The 22,102-nt window shown below is 45.9% G+C and overlaps 2 protein-coding genes across 2 annotated transcripts in view; one reads left to right on the top strand and one right to left on the bottom strand.

Annotated features, from left to right (window-relative positions):
• LOC141213618 (uncharacterized) overlaps positions 1–22,102 on the top strand; it is a 297,701-nt gene that overhangs the window by 198,886 nt on the left and 76,713 nt on the right. The window lies entirely within an intron of this gene.
• Positions 1–22,102, bottom strand: part of LOC141213601 (uncharacterized) — a 34,009-nt gene that overhangs the window by 9,808 nt on the left and 2,099 nt on the right. Inside the window, exons 2-3 of the mRNA XM_073665209.1 lie at positions 20,321–21,040; positions 324–374 (exon numbers count right to left, since the gene is read on the bottom strand). Of these exons, the coding sequence (XP_073521310.1) occupies positions 324–374; positions 20,321–21,040 (771 nt within the window). The remainder of the gene's footprint in view (positions 1–323; positions 375–20,320; positions 21,041–22,102) is intronic.

Genomic DNA, 22,102 nt, shown 5'->3' with positions numbered 1-22,102 from the left:
ATGGGGGCATTACACTGTGTGGGGGCATCATACATCCTGCATAAGGGGTATAATGGGGGCATTACACTGTGGGGGGCATCATACATCCTGCATAAGGGGCATAATGGGGGCATTACACTGTGGGGTCAGTAAAGGGGTCCTGTACTATGAGAACAATACGTTTCCCCCCTTCCTGTCTCCATAGTTGGGTCCTATGTATCTATTACAGGAAACAGAACAAAAACCTTATGATTCTTATAAAGGGGCAACACAAGACCCCAAAAGAGTCTCTGTGCTGAAGGGGTTAATGCCCCCTGCGCCCAGTAATGGGGGTCTCCACATACCTCCACCTGCAGAGCAGCCACCACATCTATGGCTGCTCTGTGCGCACAGGACCTGTGATGAGGTCACAGGAAGGGAGGAGTCAGGGGTCACATGATCAGGGGCCTCAGTGGATGCAGGACTCTGCTGTGCTGGTTGTCATGGTGCTGGATGAGCTGAAGTTTATGTGTGGGGTCAGGAGGGGTTTACAGTGTGGATGTAGCAGAGCCGTGTGTGTACGAGGCGTATGGAGCAGAGCCGTGTGTGTACGAGGTGTACGGAGCAGAGCCGCGTGTGTACGAGGCGTACGGAGCGGAGCCGCGCGTGTACGAGGCGGACGGAGCGGAGCCGTGCGTGGACGGAGCGGAGCCGCATGTGTACGAGGCGTACGGATTGGAGCCGCGTGTGTACGAGGTGTACGGAGCGGAGCCGCGTGTGTACGAGGTGTACGGATTGGAGCCGTGTGTGTATGAGGTGTACGGAGCGGAGTCGCGTGTGTACGAGGCGTACGGAGTGGAGCCGTGTGTGTACGAGGTGTACGGAGCGGAGCCGCGTGTGTACGAGGTGTACGGATTGGAGCCGTGTGTGTACGAGGTGTACGGAGCGGAGTCGCGTGTGTACGAGGTGTGCGGAGCGGAGCCGTGATTCTAATCAGTCTTTTAGGGCTAAATGGTTTTCACCTTGCCTTTAGCGGGGTTTATTACAATTTGATTCCCATCATGACGGGTGATGAGTGGGAATCGGCGTCTTTAATGTCTGAGGGTTTATTCGATAATCTCGTCCTCCCATTCGGATTCTCCAATGCACCAACAGGATTTCACAACTTTGTGAATGATATTTTCTCTGATTACATTGATGAAATTGGGTCCAGCCTAGTGACCTGAACGCATTGTAAGATTTTGTAGGATTCGCCAACTATTATAGGAAATTCATTAGGGTTTTTTCTCAGATTGCTGAACCTCTTACTGACCTCACATATAAGGGAGCGGATATCAAGGTTTGGCCACCGGATGCTATAAGGGATTTTGAAAACTTGAAAGAGTATTTTATATCTGCTCCTGTTCTAATCCAACCCGATCTCGAAGAACCATTCATTGTGGAGGTGGATGTTTCGGAGGTTGGGGTAGGGGCCGTTTTATCTCAGGGTTCCAAAACTCTGACTAATTTGCGGTCTTGTGCTTTTTTTCTTGAGAAAATTTTTGACTGCTGAAATAAATTCTGCTGTTGGGAATTGTGAGTTACTCGCTGTTAAATTAGCCTTTAAGGAATGGAGACATTTTCTGGAGGGTTCATCACGTCACTGTGGTCACTGACCACAATAATTCAGCGTATATTGAATCAGCTAAACAGCTAACTCCTAGACAGATCAGAGGGTCCTTATTTTTCTCTAGATTCAATTTCTCTATCACGTTGAGGCTGGGGTCCAACAATGTGAAGGCTGTCGCACTATCACACAGTTTTAATTCAGCTTCTCCTCCAGATCCTCCATTCTACCTAAGGGCATTGTGGTTTCTGTGGTAATCCCTATCTGGGAGTACAGAACATCACGTGACAAAGCAGTAGATCGGAAAATATGCATTAATGCAATAAACCATGGTATATCATAGCTATCAGCTCACCATGACCATGGTATACAATTAGGGTGTCACACATGTACGCAGGATTTTATCTTTGTTTATAAGAGGGATTCAAATTTGTTTGAGACAAAGCAAGGTGGGAAGAATCCCTGCCTTGTCTGTGCCCCCCTCCCCCCACGCTCATCGTCATCTTTATCCTAAAACACCCTGTGTGACCCTAAGGGCTCGAACCCCCTCTCAGAGAGAAATACTCAAAGCAGCAGAAAACTGTAATCTCTATTTGGGAATATAGAAAGTCAGGTGACAATACAATAGATTAGCAAAAAATACACTGCTCAAAAAAATAAAGGGAACACTCAAATAACACATCCTAGATATGAATGAATGAAATATTCTCATTGAATACTTTGTTCTGTACAAAGTTGAATGTGCTGAGAACTTTGCTAAACACCTGTTGTCCAAGTCTCAAGGATTCCACTACATTAATTACTTCAAGTCACAAGGATTAGACTAAATCTACAGAAGAGTGAGGACTAAGAGGTACCTGATTGATTGGCAAGTAGCAGACGTACTATAAGTACCAGAGGTGCTGAAGATAGACGTGCTGATGACCAGAGCCCAACATAGTCTAACAAGCTGAGATATCTTAAGGTAAGAAAAATGGATATAATTACCATATTATTCAGGCTATAAGATGCAGTTTTTTTGCCACAAATTTCGGAGTAAAAAAGGGGTGCATCTTATTGTCCGAATGTTCACTGTGGTGCGGGGACGCAGTGGTCGATCGGGGTCACACAGCAGAGATTGGTGGCAGCAGGTCTGTTGGTGCTGCCATGAATTCACTACGGCTGCGCTAGACATGATGATATGGGTGGTCTCCCGTCTAGATCACACTCTGCAGTGACATTACAAAGAGGCAGGGCTGGGGGACTCTGTGCATTGTGGAGTTCTGTGTTGTTCCGGCCCTGCCTCTTTGTAATGTCACTGCAGAGTGTGATCTGGACGGGAGACAACCCACTTCCTCCTGTCTAGTGCGGCAGTAGTGAATTCATGGCGACACCGACAGACCTGCTGCCATCGCTCCCTGCTGTGTGACCCCGCTCCTTGCCGTGTCTAATGCGGCCGTAGTGAATTCATGGTGGCGCCGCTCCCTGCTGTGTGACCCCACTCCCTGCCGTGTCTAGCGCAGCAGTAGTGAATTCATGGCGGCACTGACAGACCTGCTGCCCTCGATCCCTGCTGTGTCTAGCACAGCCGTAGTGAAGTCATGGCGGCGCTGACATCGCTCCCTGCTGTGTGACCCTGCTCCCTGCCGTGTCTAGCGCGACCATAGTGAATTCATGGCGGTGCTGCTCCCTTCTGTGTGGCCCCGCTCCTGTCTAGTGTCCAGAAAAGAGCAGGAGAGGCAAGTGAAGAGCACGTAGCGCCCAGGGGATGGGGATGACTCGGCGCCCGGGCCTTGTTGCCTGGTCTTGCGGGTAGTTGGCTCCCGGGCCCGTTCCCTGGGGTCTCTTCTAAAAGGTGGATTATAGTTTGGGATATAGAAAGTTCGTGACGCCACCTGTGGTGTCTGGTGCGGATCACCAGCGCTGCGGCAGTCCTCTGAGGCCGGTGTTTGGGGCAGCTCGGTTGGTATGCAGGACAGAGGGGGACCCAGCTGGGTCAGGGCAAGAACATCGACGCACACAACAGTTCACTTCAGTACCTTTACTGGTGGTATTTAAGGCACGATCCAGGGAGCTTTAGGGTGAAGGGTGCACTTCAGGACTCTCCCCAGTGAGCGGATGTAGGGCCTCCTGTTTCTTGCCTTTTCTTGGGAAGTTTCTGACCTGCTTGGAGCTAGGCCTAACTTAGTCTCTGTCTTGCTCCAGCTGATCTGGTGGTAGGGCCTTTGGTTGGAGATCACTCTCCCTGCTTGCGGGGCCTCCGTGACTCCTGGCTCTGGTACGTATCAGCTCTTGGGTGATCCTGTAACCTGAAGTCTTCCAGGGGTTCCGGTTGTCTCTACAGGGGAATATATGGCCCTGTAGATGCGGACCCGGTGTCTGGTATATGCTTTTGGGGTGAGCTGGTACAGCTCCTCTGCCCCCTATGTTGCTCACTCCACTAGCCTTCGGCCTACTCGGGGCCCTCACTAGGCTACACACAGCAGCAGGCACACTGCTTCTTCACCGCTCTTACGGCATCGGTACACCCTAGGCTCACTAACCTGAGCTCCTTGAGTCAGACTTGTCCTAAGCATTACTCTGGCTACAGCAGACTGCTCTGTGCAGGACCTGACTGGCTGCCTAACTCCACCCTCCGTATATATACGTCCCTATCCGGGCTCCCTCTGGTGGTCTGAGGTGGTAGGGTGGAGGTGTGTGTATGCTCTGAGGGCCTCTTGTGGAGAAGTCCATCCATGCACCCCTCTGGGATCTGTGGCACCAATGCGCAGCAGGGCACCACATTCCCCCCTAGCAAAGGTCAGCACTCCCGGGCTGAAGCACATTATACAAACATAACAATAACAATTCTTCCCTTTATGGGAGGCTCAGTTTCTTAAACGTTGCATATAAAATATAATAAATACATATGTACATAAAGCAGTAAGCAACCTCGAAAGTCCCAGTCTCTTCCTGAGAGGTTGCTTAAAGGGGCACTCCAGGGAGCTCAACTATTTACAAGCAAAGTCTTTGGGCTTCACATAGTCCTCAGCCACAGAGTTCTTATGTACCCTTACGGGTAATGGGAAGCAAATAAAAGGAAAGTGTCCATTTCACTTAAATTGTCCATAAATGAGGAAAGATATAAGTTAAAATGCATACATAGGAAAAGACACAATATGACACACAATATAATACACAATACTATGCAATATTATACAATACCCCAGGGGCAACTATTTACACTATCAGAGTTTAACTATTTTACTCTCTGTACCTGACAGGGGGTTGACCTCTCGTGCCACGTGTTGATCTGCGTAGTGTGGGGGTCTGTGTGGTGTCAGTGTCTACATCTACATCTACCTCTACTCTGTCAGTTCTACGTGTGAGTAGATTGTAAAACCTCCTTAACCTCTCCCTGGGCCTGGCAAGTATACCATTAACTGGGCCTTCTTGCTCTGCTCCAACCTGGGATCCTTCTTCCGGGGATTCTTCTTGAGCAGGCTCTTCCGCTGCACTAGGCTCTACTGCAACACTAGGCTCTTCTGCAACACTAGGCTCTTCTGCAACACTTTCAGGTTCTACTGGCTGTGGAGGGTCTTCTGGCTGTTGGAAGAAGTGAATCACTGGGATTATTACTGCTCCTCCTATTTGAGGCCAATCTGCCGGGAAGTCTCCTAACTCAGTGTGGATTACTGCTTCCATAGGCTCCTCCGGGATGATGAGAGGCACTTCTTCTTGGGGCTTTAACAGATCTGGACACAACTTCAGGTGGTCTCTAGATACCGTTGCAGTTGTTCTTCCTCCATCTTTACTAATCAGACAGGTCTTTCTGTTGTCAAATCTTGAATTCAACACAGTGTAGGGTTCTCTCTCCCACTGGTCATCAAGTTTGTGGTTTCTCCTTTTCCTCTTTAACACCACTTCTCCTGGTGTGAAGGGTTCTGCTGGTGCACCTCTGTTGTATTGGGCTTCCTGCTTGTCCCTCACCAGAGTGAGACTGTCTTCGACACAGGCCTGTACTCTTCTGTACTGCTCCTGTCTCGTCGTGTCCCAGTCCTCAGTGGACATATCTGCTTCTGGCTCTACTACACCAAGCTCCAGGTCCATGGGCAACTTTCCTGGTCTTGCTCGCATGAGATATGTTGGAGTGCAATTGGTGGAACTCACAGGTATGTGGTTGTACAGATCTACCAGATCAGGTAGTAGGTCTGGCCACTGATTTCTCTCCTCCAGGGGTAAGGTCTTCAGCAGGTTGATGACAATGTTGTTCTTCTTTTCACAGAGACCATTGGTTTGTGGGTGGTACGGTGTAGTTTTTATCTTTTTACACCCGTACAGATGGCAGAACTCTTTGAACAACTCGGCCTCAAAGGCCGGGCCTTGATCCGTCAGCACATGCTCAGGGTATCCATGGGGTCTGCAGAAATACGCTTGGAACGTCTTTGCTGCTGTCTCCTTGACGGGGGCAACCACCAGGAACCAGGAGTAGTGATCCACCATGGTCAGGGCATAGGAGTACCCTGACCTGCTGGGTGACAGCTTGACATGGTCCAGGGACACGATTTCTAAGGGTCGAGTCGTCTTGATGGGTTGCAGGGGTGCCTTCTGGCTACTGTAGTCTTTTCTTCTGAGGCTACAGGGTCCACAGTTTCTGCACCACCTCTCAATGGAGCTGCACATTCCCACCCAGTAACATCGACACTTCAGCAGGGTTTCTAGCTTTTTCCAGCCAAAGTGCCCCGCCTGATCGTGGTAGGCCTCCAACACCATCTGGATGTCTGTCTTGGGGACCACTATCTGCCATACCATCTCATGGGTCTTTGGGTTGACGTACCTCCGGCACAGCTTCTCTCTATAGATGAATAGCCGGCTTCTCTCATTCCACAGCTGCTTTGCTTGAGGAGACGCATCCTTCTCCAGGGAGGAACCTTCTTGGGTTATCAGTTCTTTGATACGGCTGACAACCAGGTCGCTGTGGTGAGGCAAAGGGTTCAACGTCCTACCATGCTGCCTCCTGGAGGCTCGTTGCTCGTGGACCATTCCATTCCGGTGAAAGGCAGGTAGCTCAATCTCCTCCAAGTCATCCACTTCTTCTTCAGTGTCTGACTGGTGAGGCATCCTGGACAGGGCATCGGCGTTGGCGTTCTTGCGGCCCGCCCGGTACTGAACTGTGAATTGGTAGTTTGACAGCCGAGCCATCCATCGTTGTTCCATGGCTCCTAGCTTGGCTGTTTCAAGATGAGTCAAGGTGTTATTGTCAGTGTAGGCAGTGAACTTGCTGGAGGCTAAGTAGTGCTTGAACCTTTCAGTGATGGCCCAGACCAGGGCCAGGAACTCTAACTTGAAGCTGCTATAGTTCCCTGGGTTCCTCTCAGTCGGACGGAGCTTCCTGCTTACGTATGTGATCACTTTCTCTTGGCCATTCTGCTTCTGACTTAGGACAGCTCCTAATCCTTCATTGCTGGCATCAGTATACAGCAGGAACGGTTGGCTGTAGTCAGAGTAGGCTAGGATCTCTTCGCCGGTCAGGATCTCCTTCATCTCCTGAAATGATTCTGCTTGCTCTTTACCCCAGTGGAACGGGGGATTTCTGCCTTTGGGGGACTGTCCTACCAGGAGGTCTTGCAGAGGTGCTGCTTTCTTAGTGTAATCTTTCACAAACCTCCGGTAGTATCCTACTAGTCCCAGGAACTGACGTACCTCCTTGAGGCTCTTCGGCTCCGGCCACTTCTGGATGGCAGTGACCTTCTCCGGGTCTGGTGCTACTCCCTCTGGTCTGACAATGTGCCCCAGGTACTGTACCTTTCTCTTGAGCAGGTGGCACTTTGAGGACTTCAGCTTCATCCCATACCGGGACAGTGACTCAAATACCTCCGCCAGGTGCTTCAAGTGGTCCTCATACGTCTTGGAGTACACTATCATGTCATCCAGGTAGAGCAACACAGTCTCGAAATTGCGGTGTCCCAGGCAGCACTCCATCAATCTCTGGAACATTCCGGGGGCGTTGCAGAGTCCAAACGGCATATTGTTGAACTTGCAGAGTCCCATCGGGGTGGTGAAAGCCGTCTTCTCCAGATCCTCCTCAGCAACAGCTACTTGTCAGTACCCACTAATGAGGTCAAGGGTGGAGAAATAGTTTGCAGACTTTAAGGCAGCCAGGGATTCCTCTATACGGGGTAAAGGGTAGGCATCTTTATGTGTAATGCGATTTACTTGTTTGTAATCTACACACATTCTCATGCTTCCGTCCTTTTTCCTGACTAACACTAGGGGAGCTGCCCAGGGACTACAATTATCCCTTACTACCCCTGCCTTCTTCATGTCGTGCAACATCTCCTTGGCTTTCTGGTAGTGTGCTGGTGGTATAGGCCTGTAACGTTCTTTGATTGGTGGATGGTCACCTGTGGGGATATGGTGTTGTACCCCCTTAATCCTCCAAAAATCAAGTGGGTGCTTGCTGAATACCTGCGCGTATTCCTGTACCACCCGGTGTACCCCCTGTTTCTGATGGCCAGGAGTGGTGTCTGACCCAACATGGATCTGTTGACACCAATCCTCCACCTCGGTTGCCGGGTCATTATCCTCCACTTGGTCTGGTGAGGTTAAGGACTCCGCCGTGTGAATGGAATTGTTATTTACAGTGAATAGTTTGGCAACAGTGGCACAGCGTGGTAATCTGACTTCGTCCTCCCCATAGTTGAGAAGGCGGACGGGCACCCTCCCATTGCGTACATCCACTGCCCCTCTGGCAGTTAAGAGTGTAGGTCTGTGCTCTGAGCTAAGGGGTTCTACTACCGCCTGGTAGCTCTGTCCTTTAAGACCTATTGCTGCTGTACACCAAATAAGCATTTCACTCATTGGGGGAATCACAATGGGTATCGGGTCTGTCACCCGTACATTACCAATCTCACCACCGGATAGCTTTACTTGCTGCTGGTACATCAGGGCTCGGATCTCTTTCTGGAGTGCTCTCCTCTGCCCCGGTCTGGCAACGTCAGCTAGCTGTTGGAGCAAAAACAACACTTCCTCCAAACAGTTACCAACAATGTTAGTGCCTAGTACCATATACAGTCCAGTTTCATCAGAGACAGTCTCTACTACAATGAGTCCCTGGTCCTTCAGCTCCACCCTCCCCACCTTTACCGCCACATCCTTAACCCCGACTAGGTTAAGGGGGAGGCCATTTGAGGCATATACGGAAAGATCTGGATTCGGGGGGAGGAGATTGTCCATGGACCAGAATCTTTTGTAGAGAACATCAGGCATAATTGTTACCTGAGATCCAGTGTCCAGCAGGGCAGGTATCGCAATGCCATCCAGTATAATGGACAGGAAAGGTCTTCCTCCCACGAACCCGCGGTGCCAGTCTGATGGGCCTGCTGAGTCTACTCCGGGGTGTTGGCCCTCGGCCCCAGGGTCTTCTCGTTTAAAGGACAATTACGCACTGTGTGGCCTGCCTTCTGGCAGCGGTGGCAGGTGAACTCTCTTTGAGGGTGTCGCTGGTCGTTGGTCCTTCCACGGGGTGGTGTTGTCCTCCGGGGTGGCGTCGTCCTCCTCCTCCGGCTCATCCAGGGGACATCCTCAGGGCTGTCGGCTAGCAGGATCCTTCCCTCCGTCTCTGGCTCCGTCCGCAGCTGCAGGGCACTCATCACAGTGGCCAGGTTTTTAGTCAGCTGGCGCACTTCTGAGCGCAGACTGTCCAGCTCAATAGGGGGCGCTGCTTGCACTTTAGCTTCAGCAGCCAACGGGAAAAAGGTGGGTACTGCGGGCGTTGGAGTGGCCTCACCCTGGTAACATTGAACATCAGTATCTGCTGTTTCCAGGTGTTGCAGTCCCTTTATAGCCATGTCCTTAAGGGTGTCAAAGGTGGCATCTGGATGATCCAAGGACCACCAACGCACAGTCCTGCTCTCCTCTTGGGACCTCAGCCCCCGGACAAACTGTTCTTTTAGCATTTTATTTTCATCAGTTATGCTGGTTGGACTAACCAGTTTCAGAGCTCGCAGGGCCCCTTGTAAACGCCAGGCATAGTCCCAAACACTGTCCTCCGGTTTCTGAGAGCAGTGGTAGAACCTCATCCGGAGGTCTGTCTCAGTGCGGTCCTCAAAGACAGTCTGTAACTTTTTATAAAGATTGCGGACACTGATTCCTGGTCTGCGGCCGACCAAGTTTCTACTTCTCTCTCCGCAGCACCAGTCAATTGTCCCAAAACAACAGCGGCTCTTTGTCTGCCCGTCATGGAGTACATGTCCAGTATACCGCATATTTTCCGCTTGAATCCAGACAGGGTGTCTGGTTTGCTGCAGTATTGGGGGAGCCACTTTGCTCCAGGGATATACGGTAGGGCCATGGGCGCGACAGGGGTTACAGGCCCAGCTGACGGAGCGGCTGCTTCGGCCTGCGCAGCGGCGGCCGCGGGTGGATTATCGAGGCTGTCAGCCTGGGCCCCGGTGTCGGGCTGCACTTCCGACATCCTGGTGCCCCTCTAGCGAACCGTGGCCTACCTCCTTTTCTTTTTCTCCGGTAGGCCGCAGCTCCGCAGGTGACGGTCTTTCGCTAGGACCTTGCGTCGCTTTGTATCCTACGTCAGGGTGCTCGCCGGGGCTTCCTGCCAGGACCTGACGCTGCGGCAGGGCGTGGGACGTGTCCGAGACTTCGCGCGCTTGCTCCAGGTACGCCTCCGAGTTTTCCCGCGGTTACGCCCTTCTTCCCGCTTGACGGCACAGTAATGGTGGCTATCTTTGCCACAGTACAATACACAGTTCTTTAGTAAAGGCGCACAGTACCCGGTGGCAATGGGCACAACTTCTTCCGTTGCTGCGGGCACGCAATCCTGTTCGTGACGCCAGTTGAAGAGCACGTAGCACCCAGGGGATGGGGATGACTCGGCGCCCGGGCCTTGTTGCCTGGTCTTGGGGGATGTCGCGGTAGTTTTCTCCCGGCCCGGTACCCTGGGGTCTCTTCTAAAAGGTGGATTATAGTTTGGGATATAGAAAGTTTGTGACGCCACCTGTGGTGTCTGGTGAGGATCACCAGCGCTGCGGCAGTCCTCGGAGGCCGGTGTTTGGGGCAGCTCGGTTGGTATTACTCCCCACAGGTGGAGTAGGCCTCAGGTCAGCATGGGTGTAAAGTATGCAGGACAGAGGGGGACCCAGCCGGGTCAGGGCAAGAACAGGGACGCACACAACAGTTCGCTTCAGTACCTTTACTGGTGGTATTTAAGGCACGATCCAGGGAACTTTAGGGTGAAGGGTGCACTTCAGGACTCTCCCCAGTGAGTGGGTGTAGGGCCTCCTGTTTCTTGCCTTTTCTTGGGAAGTTTCTGACCTGCTTGGAGCTAGGCCTAACTTAGTCCCTGTCTTGCACCAGCTGATCTGGTGGTAGGGCCTTTGGTTGGAGATCACTCTCCCTGCTTGCAGGGCCTCCGTGACTCCTGGCTCTGGTACGTATCAGCTCTTGGGTGATCCTGGGACCTGAAGTCTTCCAGGGGTTCCGGTTGTCTCTACAGGGGAATATATGGCTCTGTACACGCGGACCCGGTGTCCAGTATATGCTTTTGGGGTGAGCTGGTACAGCTCCTCTGCCCCCTATGTTGCTCACTCCACTAGCCTTCGGCCTACTCGGGGCCCTCACTAGGCTACACACAGCAGCAGGCACACTGCTTCTTCACCGCTCTTATAGCGTCGGTACGCCCTAGGCTCACTAACCTAAGCTCCATGAGTCAGACTTGTCCTAAGCATTACTCTGGCTACAGCAGACTGCTCTGGACTCCCTGATGAAGCAAGGAGCGAAACGGCGTTGGAGTGATGTGAGGGGGCCGGGGTATGTCTCCAATCTCATTTTTTATAATCATGGTCTCCTTTACTTGATATACTATTTAGATAATTCCCTGATTAGAGGGTTTACATATAATAGGACTGGATTTTTTGCTACCAAAATCTTTCCTTAGCGCTTTATTCTCATAGCAGCAGTTAATCATTAGATTTTTCTTTCCCCTCTCATAATCCAGTATTTGGCAATTCATTACACATATATGTATATATATTTACTACACAAGCACTTTATATTTATTTATATACAGTACAGACCAAAAGTTTGGACACACCTCATTTAAAGATTTTTCTGTATTTTCATGACTTTGAAAATTGTACATTCACACTGAAGGCATCAAAACTATGAATTAGCACATGTGGAATTATATACTTAACAAAAAAGTGTGAAACAACTGAAAATGTCTTATATTCTAGGTTCTTCAAAGTAGCCACCTTTTGCTTTGATGACTGCTTTGCACACTCTTGGCATTCTCTTGATGAGCTTCAAGAGGTAGTCACCGGAAATGATTTTCACTTCACAGGTGTGCCCTGTCATTTTTAATAAGTGGGATTTCTTGCCTTATAAATGGGGTTGGAACCATCAGTTGTGTTGTGCAGAAGTCTGGTGGATACACAGCTGATAGTCCTACTGAATAGACTGTTAGAACTTGTATTATCGCAAGAAAAAAACAGCTAAGTAAAGAAAAATGATTGGCGATCATTACTTTAAGAAATGAAGGTCAGTCAGTCCGAAAAATTGGGCAAACTTTGAAAGTGTCCCCAAGTGCAGTTGCAAAAACCATCAAGCGGTACAAAGAAACTGGCTCACATGAGGACCGCCCCAGGAAAGGAAGACCAAGAGTCACCTCTGCTTCTGAGGATAAGTTTATCCGAGTCACCAGCCTCAGAAATCGCATGTTAACAGCAGCTCAGATTAGAGACCAGGTCAATGTCACACAGAGTTCTAGCAGCAGACACATCTCTTCAACAACTGTTAAGAGGAGACTTTGTGCAGCAGGCCTTCATGGTAAAATAGCTGCTAGGAAACCACTGCTAAGGAGAGGCAACAAGCAGAAGAGACTTGTTTGGGCTAAAGAACACAAGGAATGGACATTAGACCAGTGGAAATCTGTGCTTTGGTCTGATGAGTCCAAATTTGAGATCTTTGGTTTCAACCACCATGTCTTTGTGCGACGCAGAAAAGGTGAACGGATGGACTCTACATGCTGGTTCCCACCGTGAAGCATGGAGGAGGAGGTGTGATGGTGTGGGGGTGCTTTTCTGGTGACACTGTTGGGGATTTATTCAAAATTGAAGGCATACTGAACCAGCATGGCTACCACAGCATCTTGCAGCGGCATGCTATTCCATCCTTTTTGCGCTTAGTTGGACCATCATTTATTTTTCAACAGGACAATGACCCCAAACACACCTCCAGGCTGTGTAAGGGCTGTTTGACCAAGAAGGAGAGTGATGGGGTGCTACGCCAGATGACCTGGCCTCCACAGTCACCAGACCTGAACCCAATCGAGATGGTTTGGGGTGAGCTAGACCGCAGAGTGAAGGCAAAAGGGCCAACAAGTGCTAAGCATCTCTGGGAACTCCTTCAAAATTGTTGGAAGATCATTTCCGGTGACTACCTCTTGATGCTCATCAAGAGAATGCCAAGAGTGTGCAAAGCAGTCATCAAATCAAAAGGTGGCTATTTTGAAGAACCTAGAATATAAGACATATTTTCAGTTGTTTCACACTTTTTTGTTAAGTATATAATTCCACATGTGATAATTCATAGTTTTGATGCCTTCAGTGTGAATGTACAATTTTCATAGTCAAGAAAATACAGAAAAATCTTAAATGAGAAGGTGTGTCCAAACTTTTGGTCTGTACTGTATGTCTTGTGCATTAAAGACTAAGTACTGGTTATGGTGCTATATTAAGCAGGGAAGTGTAAAGTTAACCCCTGCTTTGCTGACCAAAGACGTGACATCTGTTCCAAAAGTGACACGAGACCAGTGCGGATGACACGGAGGATTCCAGAATTATCCAAAGACAATCCAACTTAAGTCCAGGTGACACTGCACAGATATTAAAGCTACATTTCATCTATGGACTTTGTTTTGTTATCAACATTTAATTTATGGACTCTGATTGACACATGATCTTTCTAATAAAGAGTACAGTTTATGGACTGAACAATAATGAATACAATTATAGACTGTTACAATATCTACACACTATAATTTATTTCAAAGGAGTTTTCATCTAAAGACTGTGTTTTAAAAGAACCAAGAAAATGATGGGATGAAGCCCAGATGACAAAAATGATTGCGACTGGACCAGTGATTGCTTTAATTTAGATTTAGGGAAGTATAATTATACATTTTATATGAATATTAGTCACGGCTTACCATAACATGACTCAACATCATTATGCTATTGAATCATTATAACAATAATCCGATATTGATAATAATATTACTATTATTATTATGGACATTAAATTATATTGCCAAAGAAGAAGAAAAGAAAGAAGATCCTGTTATCCTAATGATGAACCTTTCTACTTTGAAGATTCCAAATGATGTCTGTCACCCTCAAAAGGCGGAATTGTAAAATAGTAATTATATACTTTATAATTAATTATACATACGTATTCATTTTATACTTTTATTTCTATAGATTGGGTCAGCCTCGTGGTATGGTTTAACTGACACGACGTGCTATTCTTATACTTAGCTGGTTAATGCTGTTATGATCTGCTACAAGCACTAAGGAAAGACAGGAGATCTGTCCCTACAATAGAACTAAACTAGATCCCTACGATGTAACGGGGAACCTGATCCTGCGATCAGACCCGCTAAAGTCCTCGGCTAGACTGTACGAAGACCTATAGATGCAAGGGAGGGATCCCTACAAGAACTAGGGACTGTGATAAAGTTGGACACCTCCTAGCAGAAATAGTAACAGTCAAAGACAAACATACAACAAAGAACATAGAGGTCCGAAGACCTAGCAAAACTAACAGAGAACAGAAACAGAGCACCAAGCTAGCTCAAGAGTAGTAAATACAATGAAGTCCAGCAAGGCCAGGAGGGCTGAGCTGGATTAAATAGGCAAAAATGGTCATGTGACCAGCAAACTAGAAAAAACCTAACAGGAGAGTTCTAACAGTACCCCCTCTTCTAAGAGGATCCCCCGGATCCCCTAGGACCGGGCTTATCAGGAAACCTCCTGTGAAACCCTCTGACAAGTCTGGAAGCAGAAACATCATCCGCCCTCACCCATGAGTTATCCTCGGGTCCGAAACCCTTCCAAGCGACTAGATACTGCAAACTCCCTCTATACCGTCTAGAATTTAGGATGCGGGAAATTTCATATTCCCCGTCCTCCACCACCGGAGGAACAGTGGCAGAGGCGTCACCAACCGACACATCAGCTTTTTTCAACAGAGAAACATGAAACACCGGATTAATCTTCCAGGAGGTAGGAACCTCCAACCTAACAGCAGATTGGTTAACTATCTGAAGCACCTTAAAGGGCCCTACAAACTTGGGACCCAATTTTTTCGAAGGAATCCTCAAACGCAGATTCTTAGACGACAACCAAACCATGTCACCAATAGCACCTCTTAGATTTTTTGTTAGCCTCCTGAAGATTATCACGCACATCCATCCAAACTCTCTCCAAATCACCGGAAAAACTCTCCTCCTCCGGCACAGCCGATACCAATTTGGAGAATGACCCAAAAGACGGATGTCTCCCAGTACAACAAAAAAAAGGTGAATACCCAGCAGAAGAGGATGTATGGTTGTTAAGAGCAAATTCAGCAAGTGGCAGAAACTCAGACCACCCCTCTTGATTGTCTGCCACAAAGCAACGCAAGAACTGCTCAACATCCTGGTTCTTTCTTTCTGTCTGGCCATTAGACTCAGGATGATATCCGGATGAAAACGACAAATGAACTCCCAACCTATCACAAAAGGCACGCCAAAAACGAGCCACGAACTGAGGTCCCCTATCAGAAACAATGTCAGTAGGAACGCCATGTAGTCTGACAATTTCCTTGACAAAGGCCTTAGCGAGTGTCTTAGCGCAAGGCAGTTTGATGAAGGGAACCAAGTGACACATCTTGCTAAAACGGTCCACGACCACCCAGATGACCGTGAAACCTTCAGAGGGGGGAAGGTCAGTAATAAAGTCCATATCCAGATGTGTCCAAGGTGCACTAGGAACCTCCAGAGGGCAAAGCAACCCCGCAGCAATACGTCCGTTACAACACTTGTCATAACATTTAGGGCTCCAGGACTTAATTTCATTGGTAGACCAATCCAGTACAGGATTATGCAATTTTAACCAGGGCAAACCCAATATTACTGGAGAAGGCAAATTATTCAATACTACCAAATCCAAATTCTCTTGATGAACACCATTAATAGTGAGGGGAAATTCACAGACCTTGTGAGTAACACTCTTCAAGGGAGAGCCATCAACAGAAACCACAGCAATAGGGGATGACAAAGGTTTAGGTTTTAATGTAAGTTTTTCCAAGAATCCCCCATCAATCACATTCAGAGTAGAACCACAATCCACAAATACCCGAAATTCAATTAATTCTTCCTGAGCAGCGGTAGTAGCAGATAGGAATACTCCCTTTGTATTTAAACAGGCTATACGTGCATAACTGACCATTTTTTTTTTCTTTGTTCATACGAAGCACACAGTTCTTAATAAAATGACCAGAATTTCCGCAATAGAAGCACAAACCTTCAGAAAGCCTGCGGTCTTTTTCCTGAGAGCGGGGTGTCATCGCCCCAATCTCCATCGGCTCTCCTTTGTCAGCACAGACCCTCTCAGGACTCGGAGCTGACATAGCAGAGGATTTGCTCTCATTAACCCTTGCACGCAGTCTCCTGTCCACCCGTATAGCTAATTGCATTGCCTCCTGCAAGTTTCCAGGTGTGGGATAAGCAATCAGCAAATCCTTAACCCTTTCACCTAGCCCTGCAAGAAACAAGCTTTTCAAAGCTGAATCGTTCCACCCCACCTGGGCAGACCACAGACGGAAGTGAGAACAATACTTTTCCACATTACCTGATCCCTGCCTCAAACGTCTCAATTCAGACTCAGCAGATGAGACACGATCAGGATCATCGTACAACAAACCCAGAGCAGAAAAAAAAACTATCCGCTGATCTAAAGCACGGATCACTAGGTTGGAGAGAAAAAGCCCATCCCTGAGGATCCTTGCGCAAAAGTGACATTATGAACCCTATGCGCTGTGATTCATCACCAGAGGATCCGGGTCTTAAACGAAAATACAATAAACAAGCATTTTTAAAAGAAAAAAAATCTTGTTGTTCACCAAAAAATAGATCAGGCAGACGTACCTTTGGCTCTACCAAATGTGCTCCAGAACAGCTACTCACGTGTTGTTGGAGCTCGGCCACCTCCAGAGAGAGTCCCTGCAAGCGTTGAGCCAAATCTTGAACCGAGACCATGATGGAAACTGGAGGTCTTTCCTTAGAGAAATTTTTTGGGCTGGACTTACTGTTATGATCTGCTACAAGCACTAAGGAAAGACAGGAGATCTGTCCCTACAAGAGAACTAAACTAGATCCCTACGATGTAACGGGGAACCTGATCCTGCGATCAGACCCGCTAAAGTCCTCGGCTAGACTGTACGAAGACCTATAGATGCAAGGGAGGGATCCCTACAAGAACTAGGGACTGGGATAAAGTTGGACACCTCCTAGCAGAAATAGTAGCAGTCAAAGACAAACACACAACAAAGAACATAGAGGTCCGAAGACCTAGCAAAACTAACAGAGAACGGAAACAAAGCACCAAGCTAGCTCAAGAGTAGTAAATACAATGAAGTCCAGCAAGGCCAGGAGGGAGGAGCCGGATTAAATAGGCAAAAATGGTCATGTGACCAGCAAACTAGAAAAAACCTAACAGGAGAGTTCTAACAAATGCCATATATAGATAACAGATGCTATGAGGGGCCTATATAACCCATGTGAGACACAGGCAGGGGGCGCTCTCTCTTTTGTTACTTCACACTACATCAGACGGAGGATCTACGTGTTGAGGAAACCAGCTGACGATGTAGGCCCAGACGCAGGTCCATCGGGACATGTGCTTGACAAAGACACGAAATACCATTCAGGCTCCAGTGAAAGATGGACACTCATGAATCAATCACTTTGTAACTATTTCCCCTATTTTATGTAACTGCTGCAATTATTCTTTTTAATGGACAATCCAAGAATAAACCGCTACTTTTTTTATTAGAATATCGTGATATATTCTTTGAACAGTCGCATCTGGTAAACAGTCCTATATATAAATAAATATACAAAATAAGTATATTTAACATCAGGTAACTGATAAGAGAAGAACGGCTCTGGATACAGGAGAAGATGGCAGTAACGCAGTATATTAACACTGACACTACAGCTTTATTCCCTGCACCCAGTTTGTTTACCTGCGCCTCTATCAAACTTGATAGCTCCCTGTGCTGTGTTATCTAACCTCACAGCCAGAGCTGGCCTCAGTGTCCAGCACCGCCCTCTGCACACTCATTGGCTGTCAGTATCGGCCCCAGCACCGCCCTCTGCAAACTCATTGGCTGTCAGTATCTGCCCCTGCACTGACCTCTGCCATTCATCCTAACATTGGGAATAACAGCTGTGTCTGGTCATCTGAGGAAAGCAGCACAATCACTGCACTCCACATCTACAGCGGTGACAGAGCCCCACGTCTGCACATCACCCCCGACATAGGAACACTGGAGGTGAAAAGCCTATAAAGATGTGTAGCGCCTTAAAACATTCTCTCTCTCTCATTATTCTGGCATTTGGCAAATATTATAAATGATGGTAATCCTAATGGACCTAAAGAGGGAAAGGTTTATTCTGATTTCATGTCAGATACTGAGAAAATCATGCAGATGTATCTTTTATATAATGTATGTAAAGTTCTGGTTTCTACTGTAGGTGATATCCAGACGTCTACTGATCCTATTCTGAACATTATTGGAGAGTTTGGTGAATGGTCAGGCCTGTCCATTAATCGGGATAAGTCGGTTATTCTACCATTTGATGATATCCCTAATTCCAGCATATTAGAACCTACACGAATACAAACGGTTGAGAAATTCTAATACCTTGGTATAAGTATAACAAAAAGATCTCCGGATTACATTGCACTGAATCTATATCTTCTTCTGGAAAAGTATAAAAAGAAAATCGATGCGCGGTGGAGATTACCATTATTGGCTGTAGGAAGAGGGAACTTATTAAAAATCATATTGATGCCCCAACTCTTATACATTCTGCATAGTGCCCCTATTTGGATCCATAATTCCCATTTTCAGAAAATTCATAGCAAGTTTCATTCTCTTATATGGAAAAAAAATCATCTAGGATAAAATGTGAATATCTACAAAGTGACGAGGAACCTGGTGGATGGGCGATTCCTAATGCACTAATATATTATATTGCAACATTAGGGAGGGTGGCAAAGCGCTGCAAACCCAAATAGTATTAAGGGGTTAATTACCTCAGGACACCGTGGAATATTCCTATTCATATAGTGGAACTGAATGACCTCACGCACAAGAAATCACTATACCCTACACTTGCTCTACTCTACAAGGTCTGGGATAGGGGTAAAGATATAATGGAAATAGGAGACTGCAATGAATCTACACCTATATGGTTTAATAATAAATATGCAGAGGTCTATAAATTAGAGGGATTTCACAGTTGGGTGGATAAAGGAATATATACGATATAAAACATATTGTCTGAAGGGATACTTAAGTGCTTTGATCAATTAAAGGGGGAATTTGGGTGACAAATAAACAATTGTATAAATATCTACAGTTTCGGCATTCATTTAATGCACAATCAAGATGGACGCCCTTTTGGATAGAAAATAATACTTTTGTTAAGTTGGTATTAGAGAAGGGAAATCCTAAGGGTCGTATTTCTGATATTTACTGAGTCCTTCTTGATAATTATTTAAAAAAAATGTCCTTCTCCAGCTAGACAAAAATGGAGATAAAGGTCCAATTTCTGAGGATCAATGGAGAGTGGTATTAGACCTGGTTCCCCAATTATCTTTACATGAGGCGCAGAGATTTCCCCAGATCATATTAATACATAGGAAATATAAGACGCCTAGATTCCTATGTAACATAGGATACCGGACTGCTGCTGAATGTCCAGGATGTAACATGGATGCTGCGGGCCTATTACATCCGCTATGGGAATGCCGGGAGTTAGGTAAATACTGGAAAGGAGTTCTGTCTATTATAAAGAGGGTATATAAAATAGATATTCAACCAGACCCAAAAAATGCCTATTAGGTATATTAGAAGATGATATGGAATTTAACCCAATTTCAATAGGGATTTCACATATTTTATTTCAAGCTAGGAAACCTATTGCATCCAAATGGATTAACCCCTCACCTCCAGAAATTAGTGAACTCAAAAATAGGATAAATAATATTATCAGATTAGAAAAAGGGGTATATAAAAAACAAAACTCAATGAATACATTTGAGAAAATATGGGGTTTATGGTTGGATACCCCTGGAATGCCATCAAGAGGATTATTGTTGGAGAGACAATTTGACATATGGGGGAACGTGGTATTGGCGAGGTCTAATGTTTCATTGTAATGTTAAGGAATTCCAATATACATGTGGTATGGGCAATATAGCACACCTATATGTGTATAGGATTATAATGTTTATTACAATATTATGTGGAATGTTAATTGTAAGCTATAGTAACTGCAAGTTATCCGATGGTAATGGGCAAGCTGAAAGGATATATAGGAGAGATGCATGTATGTCATCCCTATGGTATGTTATTTGATTATTGTGTGTACTGGTTTCTTGTTTTGTAAAAAAAAAAATAGTGAAAAAAATCTCAAAAGTGTATTGGATTAAAAAAAAAAAATCACGAAAAAGGCTTCTCCGCTGTGTGGGTTCTCTTGTGATTATCAAGAATCATTTTACGATTAAAACATTTCCCACATTCTAAACATGAAAAAGGCTTCTCCCCTTTGTGAGTTCTTTGGTGATTAACAAGATTTGATTTCACTGTAAAACATTTCCCACATTCTGAACAGGAAAAAGGCTTCTCCCCTGTGTGAGTTCTCTGGTGTCTATTAAGATGCGCTTTCAGTTTAAAACATTTCCCACATTCTGAACAGGAAAAAGGCTTCTCCCCTTTGTGAGTTCTCTGGTGTCTATTAAGATGCGCTTTCAGTTTAAAACATTTCCCACATTCTGAACAGGAAAAAGGCTTCTCCCCTGTGTGAGTTCTCTGGTGACGAATAAGATCTGATTTCTGGTTACAAAATTTCCCACATTCTGAACATGAAAAAGGCTTCTCCCCTGTGTGACTTCTCTGGTGATTAACAAAAACTGATTTCTGGTTAAAACATTTTCCATATTTGGAATAAAAAAATCTATTATACATTGTGTGTATTTTTTGATGTTTAAGAATAGACTTCTCGAGGGTAAAACTATTTCCATTTTCTGAATGTGAAAATGACTTCTTTGCTTTAGGAGCAGTTTGTTTTGTAATGCTTATTTTATTTTGATTTTCCTTAGTAGTCAGTAATGAATCAGAAGATAGGACCTGTTTCATAGAAGGAGTAATGGCATTCACTTCAATTGTATCCTGTGGGATCTCAAGATCATCACATTTAAAAATCTCCTGTCCCTCTGATCTCCTGGTACAGTCATCTGCCAAGAAAAAAAGCAAAAATTATTAATTTTGAATAAAATATCCTTGAAATTTATATTTTTTAACATTTCTTCTTAAAATGTCTAAACAAACACATCCCTGGGCTACATGCTAATCCAGGGAAATGAAGAGATATATGCTCAAGTTTAAAAATCTATTTTATTAGACACAAATCTAAAAAAATGGAGGATTTTAAATATTCCTATATTTTTTAGATTTGTGCCTAATAAAATAGATATCTCTTCATTTTCCTGGATTAGCATGTAGCCCAGGGATATGTTTCTTTAGATTGATTTAGAAGTGGTATGCAATCTTTATTTATTTTTCTATGGGATTCTTGTGTTAATTGTACTTGAAATGTCTGTAGAAATGGCAAGTTATTGACAGAATGACAGTTCACAGTCTAATAGAAAACCTCATAGGATGAACCAGTAGAGCGTGGTGTCCAACTGTTCATTCTGCCTCCAAAATATGGAATAAGAAGCCATCAAAAAATGTTATGTAGGGAAAAATAATACCAATAAAAACTTCTACTCATCTCACAAAAAAACAAGTCCCCACTCAAGTCAAACAGAAGATTCCACATTATTAAATTCTCAAAGGCTCTTTAGAATCAACATGGCTTCCATAAACCAATCCAGCAAAATCCGCTCTCCCAAAGTCAAATCCCCCCCTCGCTTCTGAGCCTTGCAGTGCGCCCAAACAACATTTAGCCTCCATGTATTTGGCATTACTATAGTGAGAGGAACTCACTTAATTTACGGTGTGTGTCTCCTGGAGCACAATCTGGGCACTATGTGTTTGGTAAAAAAAAATGGCCAATGTGCAATTATTACTCTCCAACATCCACTGAGTGCTAATTTTCAGAAAGTGCCTATGTAGTCAAAATAACAAAACTTTTATAGATTAATTCACTGAGGGTTATAATTTCCAAAATGAATTCACTTTATGGGGATTTTTACTTTCCGGGTTTTCTGACATTTTGTCATATTAGGG

This window comes from Phyllobates terribilis, unplaced genomic scaffold, assembly GCF_046119375.1.
Source record: "Phyllobates terribilis strain yellow unplaced genomic scaffold, ASM4611937v1 Scaffold_200__1_contigs__length_3551848, whole genome shotgun sequence".
Lineage (NCBI taxonomy): Eukaryota > Metazoa > Chordata > Amphibia > Anura > Dendrobatidae > Phyllobates > Phyllobates terribilis.
This window is presented reverse-complemented; position numbering and strand designations above follow the sequence as displayed.